The sequence below is a fragment of the Hakea prostrata genome, chromosome 5 (genome assembly GCF_041222555.1).
Source record: "Hakea prostrata isolate BN-2017 chromosome 5, UWA_Hpros_2, whole genome shotgun sequence".
NCBI classification, from domain to species: domain Eukaryota; kingdom Viridiplantae; phylum Streptophyta; class Magnoliopsida; order Proteales; family Proteaceae; genus Hakea; species Hakea prostrata.
In genome coordinates, this window is record NC_142604.1 from 10,826,849 (window position 1) to 10,843,921 (window position 17,073).

The 17,073-nt window shown below is 39.0% G+C and overlaps 1 protein-coding gene across 2 annotated transcripts; it reads left to right on the forward strand.

Moving 5' to 3' along the window:
- Window positions 1-4,885: 4,885 nt before the first annotated feature.
- LOC149015053 (uncharacterized) lies at window positions 4,886-16,707 on the forward strand. Of its 2 annotated transcripts, XM_089155704.1 has the most exons (4): window positions 4,886-5,125; window positions 5,674-5,750; window positions 12,170-12,265; window positions 12,961-16,707. In XM_089155704.1, exon 4 carries the CDS (start codon window positions 13,091-13,093, stop codon window positions 16,145-16,147), a length of 3,057 nt encoding a protein of 1,018 aa, XP_089011830.1. In that variant the 5' UTR covers window positions 4,886-5,125; window positions 5,674-5,750; window positions 12,170-12,265; window positions 12,961-13,090; the 3' UTR covers window positions 16,148-16,707. The 2 variants fall into 2 exon arrangements, with proteins under 2 accessions (XP_089011830.1, XP_089011831.1); XM_089155705.1 differs by lacking the exon at window positions 5,674-5,750.
- Window positions 16,708-17,073: the final 366 nt, after the last annotated feature.

Consider the following 17,073-nt stretch of genomic DNA (forward strand, 5'->3'; position numbering starts at 1 on the left):
AATTTTTTTTATTGTTTATATTTTTTCTTTTTTTTGTTATTCTTTATTTGATTTTATATTTTTTGTTTCTTTATTTCTTCTACAATTTTTGTTATTTGATTTTATATTGTAAATAAAATGTCTAAAGTTAGTAAGGTAACTAAGTACTATTGGTTTGCATCTCTTACCTAAAAAAAATTTAGTTTGCATCTAATTTATTAAGGTTGGAAGTCATGTGTATTTTTTTTTTGTACTGATGCTTTACCTATATATATTGATAGGAAAAAACATCATTATCAATAATTTATCTATTTTTTTCAAATATGTATAGGCCCCACAAAATATTTGTGGGTATATTCTTTAATATAATAAGATAATTCATAAGTGGGACCCCCAATGGGTCTTGTAAGGGCCCTAGACTTCCATTATTTGGCCCCCCAATATAGAATCTTGGGTCTACCCCTGTCCATATCTATCCCGTTTCAGCTTCAAATTGAGCGTTGATCGTGGCCATATATACCCTTGGCAATCTCCACTATTGATAAAAAAAAAAAAATCATGCCAGAAAATTTAAGCATCCAACAAATAACCAAGCAGCAGCGAATGACAATAAATGCGCAACACAAAAGAAGTTAGTATAGGAGTGTGCTAGAGCAACATTATCAACATCTCTTTAGTAGATAAAATGGACGAGCTGATATGGCACCCTACCTCCTCTAGCGACTTCTCTGTGGCTTCGGTGTATAGATTAAGCTCTCATCTTTCATCACGACGGCTGACTTCCACAGTTCTCATTTATGGCTTTCACTTTGGCACTCCAAGTTACTTCCTCGAATTAAGATCTTTCTTTGGACGATTCTCATGGGTAAATTATCAACACCTACTCTTCTCACTCAAAAAGGATGCAATATTCCTTTGAATTGTTCTTTTTGTGATGCTTCATAGAGCGGATAGTGATCATATTTTCCTTCAGTGTCCCGTTAGCAAGGATACTTGGAACATTTTGGGTTTTCACTAGAATTCTAATGACACTCTTCAAGCCTTACTGCAAACCTTTCTTATGGCTTCAAAGAAATTTCAATAGAAGAATTTCCACTTCTTCAATATTTTAGTCAATACGCTATGGCTTTTGTGGAAAAATTTTAATGAAAAAGTTCATGGGGTCAAGTGAAATCCTCTAGTCAAATAGCTTATTTGGCTAGATTCAAAGCTTTTGAATATGTGTCCTTCAACTCATTAAATCAACAAAAGAATTTTTCTTTGGAGAAGAATATCATTAGATGGCATCCCCCAAAGATGATTGGATTAAAATTAATGTGGATGGATCTTCTCATTTGGATCATTCTGAGCTTCTAGCAGGTTTTGGTGGTGTTGCTAGGGATTCTAGTGGGCGAATGATCTTTTGTTTCTTCGATGGATGTGGTTCTCATATAGCCTTAACAGCTAAAACTCTTGCTACAAAAAAGGCTCTCCAGTGGACTATTCTAGAAGATCTTTCTAAAGTAATCATTGAAGGGGATAATTTAGGGATTATCCAAATTCTTCAGCACGAATCATCATCTATACCAAGGAAGATAAAAACTATCATTGCAAATATCAGGCATTTTATAAAGCAAATTCCTCAAGTGACTTTTTCTCATGTTTTGAGAGAAGCAAATTATATTGCTGATCAGCTAGCGTCACAAGCAGCAACTTCTCAATCATCTCTATTTTCTCATGTAGCTCATCCATGTATCTTGCAGCACTTGTATTTTGATTATTTTCATTGTACTTTTTTTTGCGGTTTTCGCTTTAAATAAACTTGTTTATTACAAAAAAAAAGAGTGTGCTAGAGCAATGTTTTCTTGATGAAGCGCAACCAATGACTCTGATAATTTGTTGGCACTCATGTTCACATAGTAAGCATCCATTGCTTTTTGCCTTTGTGGGATAAGGGCATTTCTATCCATATATTGCTCAGGAAGTGAGAAAGGCGAAAGAGGTTCTCCACTCTTTCGCACTAAGTCCTATACAAGAAAATGAAGAATCAATCATATAGACCAAGATGGCCTTCAAAGTTAGGCAACCCGTAACTTCTCTACTTCATCCCTGTATTAAGCTCCAATCACTTCATCATGGTAGTACTGTTTGGGAGATCTAAGCTCAAGACACTACATAATAGAATTGCAAAGTCTACCTTATGTGTCTAAGGTATCCACACCTGGTTAAGCAGATCAAAACATGCCTCACGCTTTATGCATAAACCTATGTCCTAGAGATGTAACATTCGACTCAAAATCATACTAAAGTTGAATTTTGAAACATACATAGCTTCAACAAGAAGTGTAGAGTCTATCAAACGGGTAGCTGAAATAGCATAGTGTTATTTGTGACTCCGAATTCTTGTATTTGAGTGTGAAGACGGACTTGTACTAAGCTATTTTGGTGGGTGACCGAATGACCTAATTTTTAACTCAATAAGTCAACTAGTATATCCGATTAATATTCTATAATTGTAGCCTATGTTCTCTTATGAGATCTTTGTGAGATTTGGGATTTTCCTATATAATAAAGTTCTTTTTCTTTGTTTATAGACAATAGCCACCAGACTCTAGACAAAGCGAAAGTCCTATATATAATTAACGCTTAATGATCAATTATCTATTTTTAAAATCATATATTAACACAATGTATTAAATAATCGGAAGGGTATTTTAGTCCTTTTTACATTTGAAATTTAAATATGCTTAACAGCAATTAACGGTGTTAGTTTGATAGGGACCAACACGTAATATATTCTACTAAGGATCCCACACATAAAAGACTCTTTAAATAATTATTATCTAAAGCTGTCAAGGTATATAAAGTGTCCGGATGACAAAGCACATATGGAGCCTTGTGGGTCATAACATAATCAAGGAAGTCCTACCAACCTCACCAACTTTTATCTTTTATGATTTGATAACCACAATCTTTCTCCATTTTCATTTAACCACTCGCACTAACTCAGTGAACAGACAGGGACTTAATGTAGTTTAGGTAGGACCACTAATTTTGATTAAGACTGTTCTTTAGGAGTTTGTCATATGATTTAACAGTTATCAAATCACAAAATAAGTATATTTAGAATTAGCGTTGAAGATAACTAGGCATTCACAGTCGGATTAAGGGTGTCAACCGGTCGACTCAACCTACCCAAAACCAAATCAATAACTCAGATTTGGGTTCTATTTGGTTTGATTTTGGGTTTATTTTTTATTTTTATAATAATTTTTTATTAGATCGATTTTGTTTTCAGCTTGTTTGGGTTCATTCAACAAACATATTGATGCATTCAAAAATTGATCAGCCTTCTGATTCTTGATTAATGACTTACAAAATTGGATTAGATCACAGCAGAGCTCTGGCTAGTTGTAGAGCTTAAATTGAAAACGATAATGGAAGGAAACGATTCATTTACCTCTATTGGGTGTAAGGTTTTAGTTTCTATAGGATTTACCTCTCTTCTTTGACCGTTGGATTCGTTCATACTTCATCTTAGTGGTTATTCGATTCTAGGATTTTTTTGTTAGGGTTAGGGTTTAAGCACAATGTTGCTTAAAGCATTACACCCTGAGTATCTAGTTTAGAATACCCAGACCGCTGCTTCCAGCTAGAATTTATAGAATAAATACTGAATTCTATTGGTAATTGGACTCTCCTACAAGGCCTATTACACCGTTAGATTGTAATTAATCTAATGGCTCATATTAGAACAAAAGTTGAGTATGACTCAAATACCTCAACAGTAAGTTGGGTATAACTTGAATACATCAACTTAATTGGGTATGACTCAAATACCTCAACATTTTTACCCTTCTTTCGAAAATAATGGCAGTTACCTTTCTTAACACAATGATCCTCCTTGTGTTATTGGTAGTTACTCTTTATGATGTGATCATGTATCTTGAATTTTACACTATCACATTCATTTCCTCAACGCCTTAACTATAGAGTTCATTTATCCTTATGTAACCGATTGGTCCAGACTCTAAACCAGTCTCGACCATGATTGAACCGTTCCCGACCGAGTCTTGTGGCCTGACCGTGGTTAAACCTGGCTTAGTATTATTTTATTCTCATCACATATTTATACAAAACTATTGATTTCTCTCTGGAGTATATCAGCGTGGTTTCGATCAGTCAACTTTGATGCTTGGCTCATCTTTGAGTTTATTGCTCGGTTCAGTTCGGTATTGGGTCGTACAAACCTGTCAAATAAAACCTTGATTTGGTTCGATTTGGAATGATTTATCCGGTTCATTCCCACCCTCGACGCCTCCAGCCTAATTCCCACTAGTGTCTTAAATCTAAAATAATATTCACACGTGTCTAAAATAATATTCACACGTGAGTGTGGTCAGAGTCCAAGACTGTACGGCCACATAGCTTGGCTCTTTTCGGAACGCCACGCCAACTTGAAAGATTTGACTGCCGTGTTTTGTTTGACTTTTGACTTCGGACTTCGAAGAGAAGCTGGCATCGAATAATTAATTAGTCAAAAGCATGATCACTTATAAATTAATCAGTTTAATCAGAGAACGAGTCACAACTCGAGAAAACCCGGTCGGTGTCGAACCGACCAAGAAGGTTTCGGCTTGAGCCCAGAGTCAGATGTCGTCATCACAAGGTTTGGCGTGCGTGTAGCACGTGCCTGTTGCTAGCGAGGACGTTAGAGTCAGTGCAACTGTTTTAGAGAGAACGTTTTCAGTTGCTATCAATAAACCAGATCGTCGGATTGGCATCTATAGGGTATTTACCCCATGCGTCGAAGTTTAACTCTAATCTGACAGTTCAAAAGTCAATAGCACCATGAGCGAGTTTCCTGCCGATAATAACCTTTGCTTAAGGCTCAGAGATGGGTAATATTCAAAAAAATTAAAAAAAAGAAGAGAAAAAGGAGGAGAAGGAAAAAAAAAAAAGTTAGAGCGAAGAAGAAACGTTGCTCTCTGGTTCGAACAGCTCACAGAGGGCGAGGGTTCTGTGAAGAGAGAGAATAACGAGGATGAGAGATGAAGAAGGAAAGAGGCGGGTGTGTAGGTCAGGTGATGGAGGAGGTGTTTAAGTTAAAATTCTTCCATTGAATCTATGCGTAACGGTTAGGGTTTCAGCCAATCTTCAAAACAAGGTAAAGTTTACACCTCCTCGGCCAATTGTGCCTTTGTCTTCATGCCGTTACAGTTTTTCATTCGCCATTTTTAGAACTGTCATCGACGCGGGTTCAATATGATACTCCTTTTTTCCTTGCATTAATGAGGATTTTCTGGCTCTGGACTCCGTTTTCTTGTATATTTGACCCGAACCACCTTGTGGAAATCATCAACTAGGGTTTTCGGTTTTTCGTCAGTAGCTCGCCTCGGTTATCTCAATTTGAGTTTCTGAGGTTCGGGCTTCTGTATGTTAATTTTGAATGCTCATTTAGAAGTAGTTTCTTTGTATTCCTTGTACTGGTTGTTTGTGTTAAGGTTTTTTTTTTTTATAATTTTTTCCTTTCTTTTTTCTATTGTGCTCCTGTATCAACGTAGGCATTGATCCTACTAGTGGCTTCCATTTTTTGCCCTAGAAATCTGATTTTCTTCAACCATTTTAGTTCCGTTTTTCAGACTATAGTTTCTTTCTTATTTGGGTTTCTCATTCTACATGGTGATTTTTCGTGCTCCATTTTGATGTTTTCAGATGTCGAATATTCTTCGTTTAGTAGTTATTGGTTGCAGTTTTGAATTGTGCCATGTCCGTATTGCCAGTTTCTAAAGGTAAATTTATAACTTGCGATTGCTTAAATTCCATATCCTTCCCTTTTTGTGTACTTCTTAACTGGTATTGGTTAATTTTTGTTTTAGGTGACTTATTTACATGGTCTTCTGCTATTGCTATTGCTAGTGTTGCGTGTAGTTGATACTGTTTCCTAACTAAGTGTAATGTGAGGATCAAATTATTAATTTACGTGCACCAAAATTGCCGAAGAATCCATGCAGCGGTACTTCTATTTGTTTTGCCACTGTAGCTTCTGTGAGTGGAAATATTGTTGTTATTATTATTTAATCATCCCTGGACTGATTCTAATTGTCACCTTGATAAATATAGAATGTTAATAGATTTCTTCTGTATCTCTTTAACGGAATGAAATTGCATAGTATTTAAGCTTTGAGTTACGATTAAGTATAGGTCCTCGTCCAATACATATTTTGCATGATCAAGATTGTAATTACCTTCTTCATTTCTTTCTAGGATGAGGACCAAATAGGACTCTTCAAGGATGTAGTCATTACAACTGCTTCCTCTTCCTAATAATATTTAACTCCTTCCATTTAAACTCTCAGTACTTGATCACTACGAACCCACTGATGCACATTAATGATAAATATATGACTTTCTCTTTTGTTTACTAATTGAGCGATTCCTAATATTTACAAATATAATAACCAGTTAAAGAAAAAGTAATCATCTATGCCATATCTAATCTGCATTATCAGGCATGAAAGGAAAGGAGTTGTCAGAAGAGCCTGGCTCTTGAGCACATAACAACCCTCCCTTCTGAAATTATCTTGTCATCAATACCGAAGATTTATAGCATTAAGTGAGGTATTGGACATCTCTTCATTGCTTCTTGCTACCTCCAGTTTTGCAATGCCATCTTCCTTTTCATCATTTTGTCAATCGTGGACAAATTGATGTCCTGGCACAAACTGCTTGTTGCAATTATGACACAACCCATTTGATCTTCTTCCTTGCAATTAATGTAATTCATTCTCCTATCTAGAATTGAATAGCTGCTAGGGCTTTTTTCCTTGAAGGAAGTCACTTCTTCTTTTCCTTCAATTATGGAAACAATCCCCTGCAGTGTCTATATTCTAAGAAGAGACCAGCAACTCCATGTTCTGCAGAAAGCAACTGGAACAATTCACCGTTAGGTCCATTACATCCATGCTTGTATTGTTCTTTTAACCCACTAAGGAACAAGTTTACCTGGCAATGATGAGGTAGGGTACCAACCTTAGAAAGCAGTTTCCCAAATTTCATCTAAACTCTTGTGCATAGCCCCCTACAAAAGTATTGCCAATCCATCTCAGCATGCTCTTGCCAAAAGAGTTGGAACCATAATTTGTCTTCTCCTTCCTGCCGGCGGAAAGAATCTAGTGCCTCAAGCTTTTTGTCTGGGATTTGCTGAAAACGTGAAAACTTTTAGACTTGGCAAACATGGATTTTAGTGTATTCATTTTCTCATTTAATTGTGGAAAGTCAAGTTTTATGAATTTCCGAGTGAATGTTGGTGGTGATCCACTTCACTGGCTTCCCATACTACATGCAAATCGGTTTGCATGGCTTGGAGGTGGACACAAGGAATTCTCTCCAATATTTTTCTGGATGGATTGTTTCATCTGTGGTCTCTCAGGCATCTCATTCAACTTATTCATAACCAAATACTGACCCTCAGAGAGAGATTCTGCATGCTTCTCCGCCTTCATGACCATGTTACATCTCTGATATGAAACTGGTATGTACAAGGGTTGACTACACCCTCGTGACCGTGTTACAGCTATGATACCAAGCTGGCATGTACAAGGGTTGACTACGCTTCCCCTATTTTGGTGTATAAAGAATATCATAAAACGAGATTTTGGGGGGGGGGGGTTTCTAGGTTTAAATAGAACTCCTCAAAGAGGTGTCACATCCACTTCCCCTCTACTATAAAATGCAATTCGTATAAATTCATTTATGATGATCCCTCCAACAAGCATAAGCATATCGCCAACTGTCTCTTCTATTATGAAGACCGTCTTGTCGTGAAGCTTATCCTGGATATGTTTTTATTTTTGCACTAACACCTTGGAGTTAGCCTCTGTATTAATTTCTCGTTTAGGTGAAGTATGACCCCCCAACCATTGAGACCATTTGGGAATTGCGACTCCTAAAATTTCTACTCCTCCGTACTTCTACGGCCCACCATGACTCATATTCTAACCTCCATATATTTAATAACTACTAACCCACCTGACCCAGTATTACTAGACTAGTTAGATTGGCTTGTTAGGCACTTAGGCTATTGAGGCCCAACCCAAAAAGAACCAGTTAAATATGTTTTCATCCAACAGGGTTGGATTTAATTATTTAAATTATTTTAGTATTTATTTAGTCTTTATTTGATTTAGTTTTGTAGGTCAGAGAGTTAGAGTTCTAGTTGAGTTGCAAGGTTATTTCAAGTTGTTGTGCATTTTCTTTCTCTTTCCCCTGCAATAATCCCCGATTCTTTTAATTTTTCCATTGTTAACCCACCATAACAGACCCCTACTAAGGTCTGCATGACCTCCAAATACTGCAAATATGATGACTAATTTGTACTAATTCAGGTTGCCTAATAGCTATAAATGTTATCAGTAATTCAGCCATGAAAGGGGTTGAGTGAACAGCATTACTCTTGACAAATAACACCACCATCTTCACTACCATTTACCTTTTTTTTGGGGTGGGGGTGGGGGTAGAACATTATATATTGTCTGTGCCTTTTTGTTTATGCCTTATTTCTTGGGGTTTAAGCCTTTTGAAAAAGTATGTAGTGCTTGGATTTGTAAATCGGAATCCCAATTTCAGTTAGAGAGTATAGTTGAATTGGTCTAAACTTGGGCACGACAATGACCGCTGGCCTCTTTTGATCAGAATCTTTGGGACAGGTTGGAGGGGGGGGGTCCGAGAGTCCATAGGGTTTCGTCCCTGCTGATACAATGTGAATTGGGCTGACACAGGGAACATTAAATCTCTGCTGTTAACATATTAGTCTTGATATAAATGCAGCCTTGATTGACAGAAAGCTTTTTAAGCTATTTTGATTTCTTTTGGTATTAAAGTATGTAGTTGGAAATCTGTTGATTGTCGGAAGTTTTTAGCAAGTTCATATTAGGCATGAGCTGCCGTAATTTCCGAAGTTGGTATGTTTGATGTTAAAAAACATCATGGTATGTTGATTTTGGTTGCCTAACTAGTTGAATTAATATTCCTAATTATTTGTTGCGATTGTTGTATAATCAGGAGTATTGCTTCAAGCACTCCTCATTTCTGATAAAGCAGACACCTCTGGAATCTTCTTTATGTGCCTTGGCAGATGTATTTATTCAGTAGAAGAATGTAGTATACTAAATTCTCCATCATATGCCGTTTCAGATATTTTCTTTTGCATTTATACTAGCAATGAAACATAAATCTGTCAGTAGATGGTTATCAAATTCTGGGTACATACACTGTTTGGTGGAGTTGGCTTAATGCATTTTTATGTCTATGTTGGCGGTGATTGCATGAGGTGGAGGACAATTGGTTGGTCCTTTATAAACTTTTGGTACTTCATGCAGATTTCTTCTTTTCGTTTTTGTGTTTCCTCTTTTTCTTTATTCTTTTTTGAAAAGGTGGGGAGGGGGGGGGGGGAGGGATGCATCGCTTTGCTATTATTGCTAATTGTGTTACTACTCTTGGTGGTGCCTTACAATATGTAAGTGCACAGTTCATTTGATATATAGTTCCATCATTGGTTATGCTTGTTGAAATGACAAGAGGCAGACCTAGTCAGTCTATAAAGGGTGAAGGGTGAGCCCGATGTCGAAGGCTTCTGCACAAGCCAAGTCCTTTGGGGGGCGGGGGGTGGAGGGGAATTCTCCTACGCAGCCTTATCCCTGCAATTTTTTGCTGAGAGGCTGTTTCGATACCTTGACCCCTCAGGTGACAACTCTGGTCCACCAACCATTGCACCAAGGTACTCCTTAGAAACAGTAAATAAAAGAGAAAAAGCAAGTGTGTCAATTAACTGTATTAACAGTGTACTCCCTATTTGGATGTGATTTCCAGATACATAATGTATTGAATCAGATTGGATGACTTATTGACCTGTTTTTATGGTCTACCAGTCTCTTTTTAGTATTTTTTTTTGAACTTTTATGCTTGGCTTCTCATCTTCCTTTTTATATAAATGAATATGTGGTTTTTCTTCATAGCATTAGACTTATTTTGGATTCAGATTATTGGGTAAGCGTTGTGCTATTGCAACCTGTTGCTTGCAGGCTTGGGACTTGGAAACAGCCTCTCGTGAGTAGCATGGGGGTGAGGCTGCATTCTCTTACCCCTCCCCAGACCCTGCAGCAGCAGAAGCCTTATGCATTTGGTTTCTCTGTTTGCTGTTGAGTTTAAAATCCTGAACTTCAGTTTCAAATGGCTTGATTTTTATGGGATATTTGTATACTGGGTTATTGGCTCCCTGATTTATTCAAGCTTTCTTGCTTGATTTGAAGTACAATTTGTACCTTCTAGCAGTGCTGTTTCTCTATTTGATACTCCTTATTGGTGTCCCTGTTATCTTTTTGGTAAATGATAGTGATTGGGTTTGTGCTTTCATGTGTATGCTGACCTGGGTATATATCTTTTCCTCTGATATTTGCAAGATTTTCTGGGCCTAGTGAATCTCTCAATTCACAATGATGACAAACTTTTAAATCCATTCCCCTTGAGAGCCAGATTTATGATGAGTTGTAAGAGACCTTGGCGATGACAGATGTTGCCTTTTTTTCTTTTTATTATTGTAGTTGATGTGGATCTGACAATAGTTGATCTTGAGTTAGAGTCGCGAGCAACTCCACATATTTTCTCCATGGCTGCAACTGCAACAGGAAAATAATATAATATCTATGTTATAGAAACTCATTGTGTGACACTCAGGTCAACTGTATTTAGGATGTTCACAAATTTCCTAAATGCAATCAAGCAAATATAACATAACAGGAATCAAAAAGTGAAGACATAGTTGTTATTTCTCCTAGGATCTCAAGGTTACTACCAAACTAAGTAGTTTACACCATGTGTACATAGACTAGCTTGCAATGAGGTCAACTTTCTGGTGTTGTCTAGTACACTTGAACCAGCAGTACCAGTCACCAATTTCCTCAAATCAAGCTACCTAGCCTTTATTTATTGGACCAGCCAACTTAATGAAGATGGAGAGTGCCTAACTGTGGGTTTGTCGAGCCTAGCTAGTCGTGGTATTGATTCTTAATTTTAGTAAATCTTGATTGTAATCTTTTCGTTTTGTATTTAAATTAATTACCAAGTCCAGTTTTTCTATCCATAATAGGATTTTTGTTTTCTGTTTAAAAAAAAAATTACATTAGCCCTTTAGCCAAAGTGACGATTTAGATACTCAAAGTTATGGAGTTTCCCCGTCATGAGAACTGTATGAATCAGTTTTGGGTGAGAAACCATGGTAAGATGTTGTCTGTAAGAAAGATCCATATGTGGGAAGCCTTGATTCTTCTTGCTTATATTCTGTTTTAATGCTGTAGAGGTACTGTCTCCCTTCCAATTTATTCACTTATCTTTTTTGTCCCCCCCTCCCCTCTCTTCTCATCCTTTCTTTTTATTACTTGGGTCTCATCACTGACATAATTCCCAACAACAGTGTTTTAGTCTGGTGAAGTAAATCCGTTCAATCTGTGATCTGACTTTTCCCGGTTCTGAAGCCTATTTTTAATCTAAGCTTTTGTGGTTTAACCCTGCCTGGATTATCTTAATACTTAGTCAATTTGATTCAGATTATTGGGTCAAATGTCTGATCCAAATTTCTGACCAGTCAGTTGAACGATTGGATTTGCTTTCAGTTTCACTGTTCCTGGGGAATATCATTCCAGTGAATTATTAAACAGTGGTCTAGGGTTTTTTATTTGAGTGGGGATTGTCTTGGGATCCTATCTAGCAGGTTTTTATACCACCTCCTACACCCCCAACAACCCCCCCCCCACCACAAAAAAAAAAAAATCATCAATGCAGATGATGGTGATCCTAGGACGGGAAACTATATCTTACCTTATTCTATGATTTTTTTTCTTCTGAGCTTGTGGGTCTACAATTAGCAAACATTCAACCACCTCATTGGATGGTTTTTCTAGTCTTTTAGTTGAATCAGAGCTCCTTATTATCTTGACAGGCATTTGCACACTTTCTGAGTAAATGCAAAGCTTTTTCTGTGATAGGATAGGTCCATTGCTTCAGTTTTCTTTGCTTCCAAGATGTATAATACTTCCATGTTTAAATCAGTTATCTTATCCATATACTGGGACCTGTGATTGTAATAAAGCATTTGTATCAATTGCTTTTGCACTTGTTAGTTGTAGCCTCATTTCTCTGTTTATATGATGTACAGAATTGAGAGATCCTCTGGATGCATGCGATGAGCACTGCCACAAACTAATTATTTTGAAGCTCCTTGGTTCTAATTTGAGAAGATTCTAGTGGCAAGGTAACTACACTCTATAGTTTGCTGGATTTAATGCTTTGTCTGAATAAATCTTATATAAGCAAAAGAGAAAAGTAAAAGGAGCTAATATATGGCCATCATTGGTTTAACACCCTTTTAGAGTTAGTTCTCTTGCTGGACGCTTCCTGCTTCTGATAAATTAAAGAGGAAGAGGGATCTTCCAAAGAAAAACACCACCAAGATATACACAGTGCCTGAATACTAAAAAAGTCAAGAGGACATTTTGAGTAGGAAATCAGAATAACCACTTACTTGTTATTAAGACAGAGGCTGTTATAACACTTGGCGACTGAGGGACATACGACTTCTCGATCAGCCAAAAAACTGTTGACTGGAAATAGTAACTGAAAGCCATAGCCATATCATTTAGTCCAATGAGCAGTAGGAAATGGTTTGAATAGCTGATAATAGACTTGGACCGATCCAAGGTATTGGTTATTAGGAGTGGTTGGGTTGTGGCCTCATCATCTGTGTACTCGTCACTTCTTTTTTTGGTAGATGCCTTACTCATCAACGAATGATTATTCTTTGAGGGGAGACCAATTTGAGTATTTTACTGTTGTATAGTCTAATTGCATTTTTGTTGGTTTTTGGATGTAGTTTGGGTTATTGCTTCATTTAAGGAAACCTTTAAAGCAATTATTTTAGCCAGCTTACACCATTATATGTTTGTGCAGAACCACATAACCTGGGTGTTGGTGTATATATACCTCCTTCGTTCTGACAAGAAGTGAACGGGATAAATTTTAGCATGCTACCAGGACTGGTTTGAAGCTTGGAAGTACTCTGTCTGTTTGCAATAGCAATATGAAGCTGGAAGACTTCTTTACCTTGACTGAGATTAAGGATGGGCTCACTGCCCTTCCTAGAGTTGAAGAGCTGATTTCTGTAATGCAGCTGGAGAAAGATTCTGTTGTTAAGAATGTTAGGGAGGCAGCAAGACAGTGGTCCACTGTTGCAAATACCTTAGCAGCAACAGAGAGCAAGGATTGTCTTGATCGCCTCGTTCAGCTAGATGGACTTAGCTTCCTTGGCCACTGGCTTCAAGAGGTGGCCAAGTGTAGTAATGACATCAGTGATAGTTTTGCAGAAGAGTCGATTACTGCACTTTTAGCAGCACTTGAAAAGCTGCCCATAAACAAGGAAAAATTAATTTCTTCAGGTATCAATGCGACTATTAAGGATCTTTTTGGTCACAAGAGCACTAGAGTTCAAGATAGGGCAAGGACTCTATTTGATTGTTGGAACCAGGTAAAGGGTGAGGAAGCGGATCACCAAGATATGGAGAGAGCTAAGGCATGCTTGGAAGATGCAGTTACTGGTAGTGAAAAAGGAACGTCAGAGAGTGGATGTCCAGAACAATCAGATGCCTGTGTTTTCCCTTCGATGGGAGCTGATGGAGATAGGCATTTAATGGAGCCATCTGGAGATGAATTTCAGCCTCCACAAAGCTCAGATGGTTCTCATTCTCGTGAGGCTGAAGGTGTAAAGAGTCATATACCTACCAATCACCATAACTCTCTGGTACCTTCAAACCAGACAGCTGAGGATGGATGTCAAGGATGTCCTCAGGAAAGCCAATCTGTAATGGAAGAATCCTTTCCAGATCCTGCAGAAAGTGCAGCCTCCACTGGAACTAGTAGTACTCCTGATCCGTTGAAAATTGATGAGGAGAATAAGGCCTTGGATGTTCCAGACCTGAAAGAAGCCCCTGAGTGTGTGAAAGAGGCAGATGAGATGAAAGATATCCCAGCCAAGTTTGGTAGAGAGGAAACATCTGCTGTTTCTACTCCATTGGAGCCCAAGCCTATCTCCTCAACCGTTAATAATATGCAGTCTGTGATGGGAACTGCTGCTGAAGAAGCACTGGTTTCTGAGGTGAAGAGCGTCTCAGTTGATGATGAGTTGCTAAGACCTTCCAGAAGCACAGAGGAATTCAAGACTACAGTTCAAGGTGATGAATGTCTTTCTAGTGGCCTTCAGGACTCAACTAGTGATGGGAATAACTTGCAAATGGAAAAAAGCCTGGAGACTTCCTTTTGCAGGACTGAAGATGTTAGAGCAGGGTCCAATTCTAGAGATCTTGTTGGTGAGTCAAGTTTGAAGGCATGCAGAAGAGAGGAATTGACAATCCCTGCTGATGTCTCCAAACTGAAGATGGACGTGAAAGCCTCAGACAAGTTTGAAGAGAGAAAATTAGAAATGGAACTTGAATATGGAGTTGATGATGCCTTGGAAGTGGCTCGGCAAGTTGCTAAAGAAGTGGAGAGAGAGGTAGTGGATAACAGAGAACCATTCTGCAGCTCCTCCTCCGATAAAAATTCTGAAGGTGGAATTGTTCAGCCTGGCAGCCCTGATTCCATAAATGATGAGAACCACCAACTCATGGCAGGTCCAATGCATGATATGCCAACTGAACAAAATCTTTCTTGTGGGGCCTCTTCTCCGAGGATGGAGGAGCATGTAGGGGGCTCAGAGGATATAGATTCAAAACCAGAAAACTGTGTGCAAGACCTGGAAACCTCCCAGCTGACTGAAGCTGCTCAAGAACTAGCAGGAAACAGTGAAAGAGAACCTTGTGGTTTTGATCTTAATGAGGATGTCTACTCGGAGGAAATGGTGAGCCCATCGACTCCCAGTTCTGTCCCCATCACTGTTGCCACAACAAAAGCAACAGCTTCAGGAATTCCTGTGGCTCCTCTGCACTTTGAGGGGAATCTGGGATGGAAAGGTTCCGCTGTTACTAGTGCCTTCCGCCCACCAGCTCCTCGTGGGACTCTAGATGGTGAGAAGGCTCTCTCGGTTGAGGGGAGCAGCCACAGTTCCAAATGCAGGCAAGATGTCCTTGATATTGATCTGAATGTGGCTGGTGCTGATGATGATGGTGTCACCGATCTGGCTTTGACAAAACAAATACCAGAGTCATCAAGTCTCCCTTCTGGGGAATCTTCTGTTGAGGTGAGCTCAAGAAGGGCAGAGAGACTTATGTTGGACCTTAATCGTTCTGGTGACAATGAAGATGCTCCCTTGTCTGATTCGAGGACAGAAGGCCAGCAGTTCCTTTATTACCATAGAAATGGGCATCGAAGCCCATCCCCAGCCTCCTCATCATCATCAAGACAGCCTCCAGTGAGAAACATTGATTTGAATGACAGCCCATCTTTCATCGATGATGCTTATCGCCAGCAGCAGCACAGGCTTGGTTTATCTCCTTCCCAAAATATGAGTGCATTTGAAGGTTTCAAGGTAAATAATGATCAGTTCATTTCAATTATGGGAAGGAAAGTCGAGGTCAACCGAAAGGATTGTGAACCTCAAACTCGCTCCTTCATACCAAATGGACAGGTCGGTGAATCCTTGGAGTTTGGCATGGCAAGATCTGTAAGTGGTTTGGTGGGACCTTCAGCAATGGCTCAAACAGCCTTCCCTTCTCGGTTCTTTGGGTACAGCAGCCTTACAGCAGGCTCCTCCACGCCTGTCACTCCAGCAGTGTATGTGCCTCACCCTCACACGGCTCCTGCTTTTCTGCAGATGATGGGATCTCAAGCAACTGATCCACCTTCCTATTCACGAGCTTCTTTCCTTCCAAGCATGACAGGAATGCAAACAGGTTTGAGTGGGGTTGGGCCTTCACAATCTGGCTTTGATCTCAATTCAGGTGCAATGATGGTTGAGAACAGTGTGAACAGGGAAGCAGGGGGTCTTAGGCAGCTATTTGTTCAGGGCCAAGGTGGGTCGGTGGAGGAACAGCTGAGGGCTGCTGCCCTGCCTGTGAATTCAATGGTTGGAGTCAGGCGGAGAGAACCAGACACTGGTTGGGAATCATATCCGGTTGCTTATAAACGGCAAGCGCCATGGAATTAGAAAGTTTTGTTTCATTTACTCAAGGCTGGTTTCTCCCATGGGAGTAGCCTCCCTTTTAGAAAAGGATAACAGAAAAGGTGCTTACATTACCAAAGATGCTGCAGAAGATAGAAGAGCCCATTGGCTTATGTGGGAAGGGACTTGCATTAAACTGAATAAAGCTGGAGGATGGATGGATTGCCAGAAACTGATAGGGAGGGAATTTCGGCATAGGCTTGATTGTTCTTCTCTCATTTTTATTTCTTGTTTAATTTTCAGGTTTTCATAGAAGGCTATTACAGCCAGAAAGGGAAAGAAAGAATTGCTGGGTCACAATGTTTCTGTGTAGATCACTCTCTTCCTCTCTTATAAATATCAACAAGAAATGAAAGAATTGGTTGGGTATCATTTAGCCGTTAATGCCATGTGTATGTTACTTTCCTAAGACCAACTCACTGTACAGACTGTCACATTCATTCATGGGAAATATGGAAGATTTTGGGCGTTCATCTTGCTAATTGGCTTTTACTTCTAGAAATCAGGATGACTCTTTTTTTTGGGATGGTTTTTTGTGCTAAAACAGGAGTCCGATCATCTCCTCTGACTGGAAGCACTCTTTGTGCTCCCTGTGTGCTCCCTGTTGGCTTTCGACCACAGACTACAGAGGTCACAGGGTACTTTATGTTTTTAAAATTTTTTTATTATTTTTTACTTGTAGAACTGCATACAGCTTGACAATCTGAGTTGGGGGTCCCACGAGCGACCGGACAATGTTGCTCTGTGTCACCATCGGTGTGATGGCCGGTTTAGTTTAATGGCTCTCTGAAAGTTAGGTTTTCTCTACAGATTCAGGCATCGGGTTGAACGAGTAAGCCCTGATGGTCTGAGTCTTGTCTTTATTTGTTTCGAACTTGAATGGTGTCTAGTTTAGCCCCATGGGTGTATCA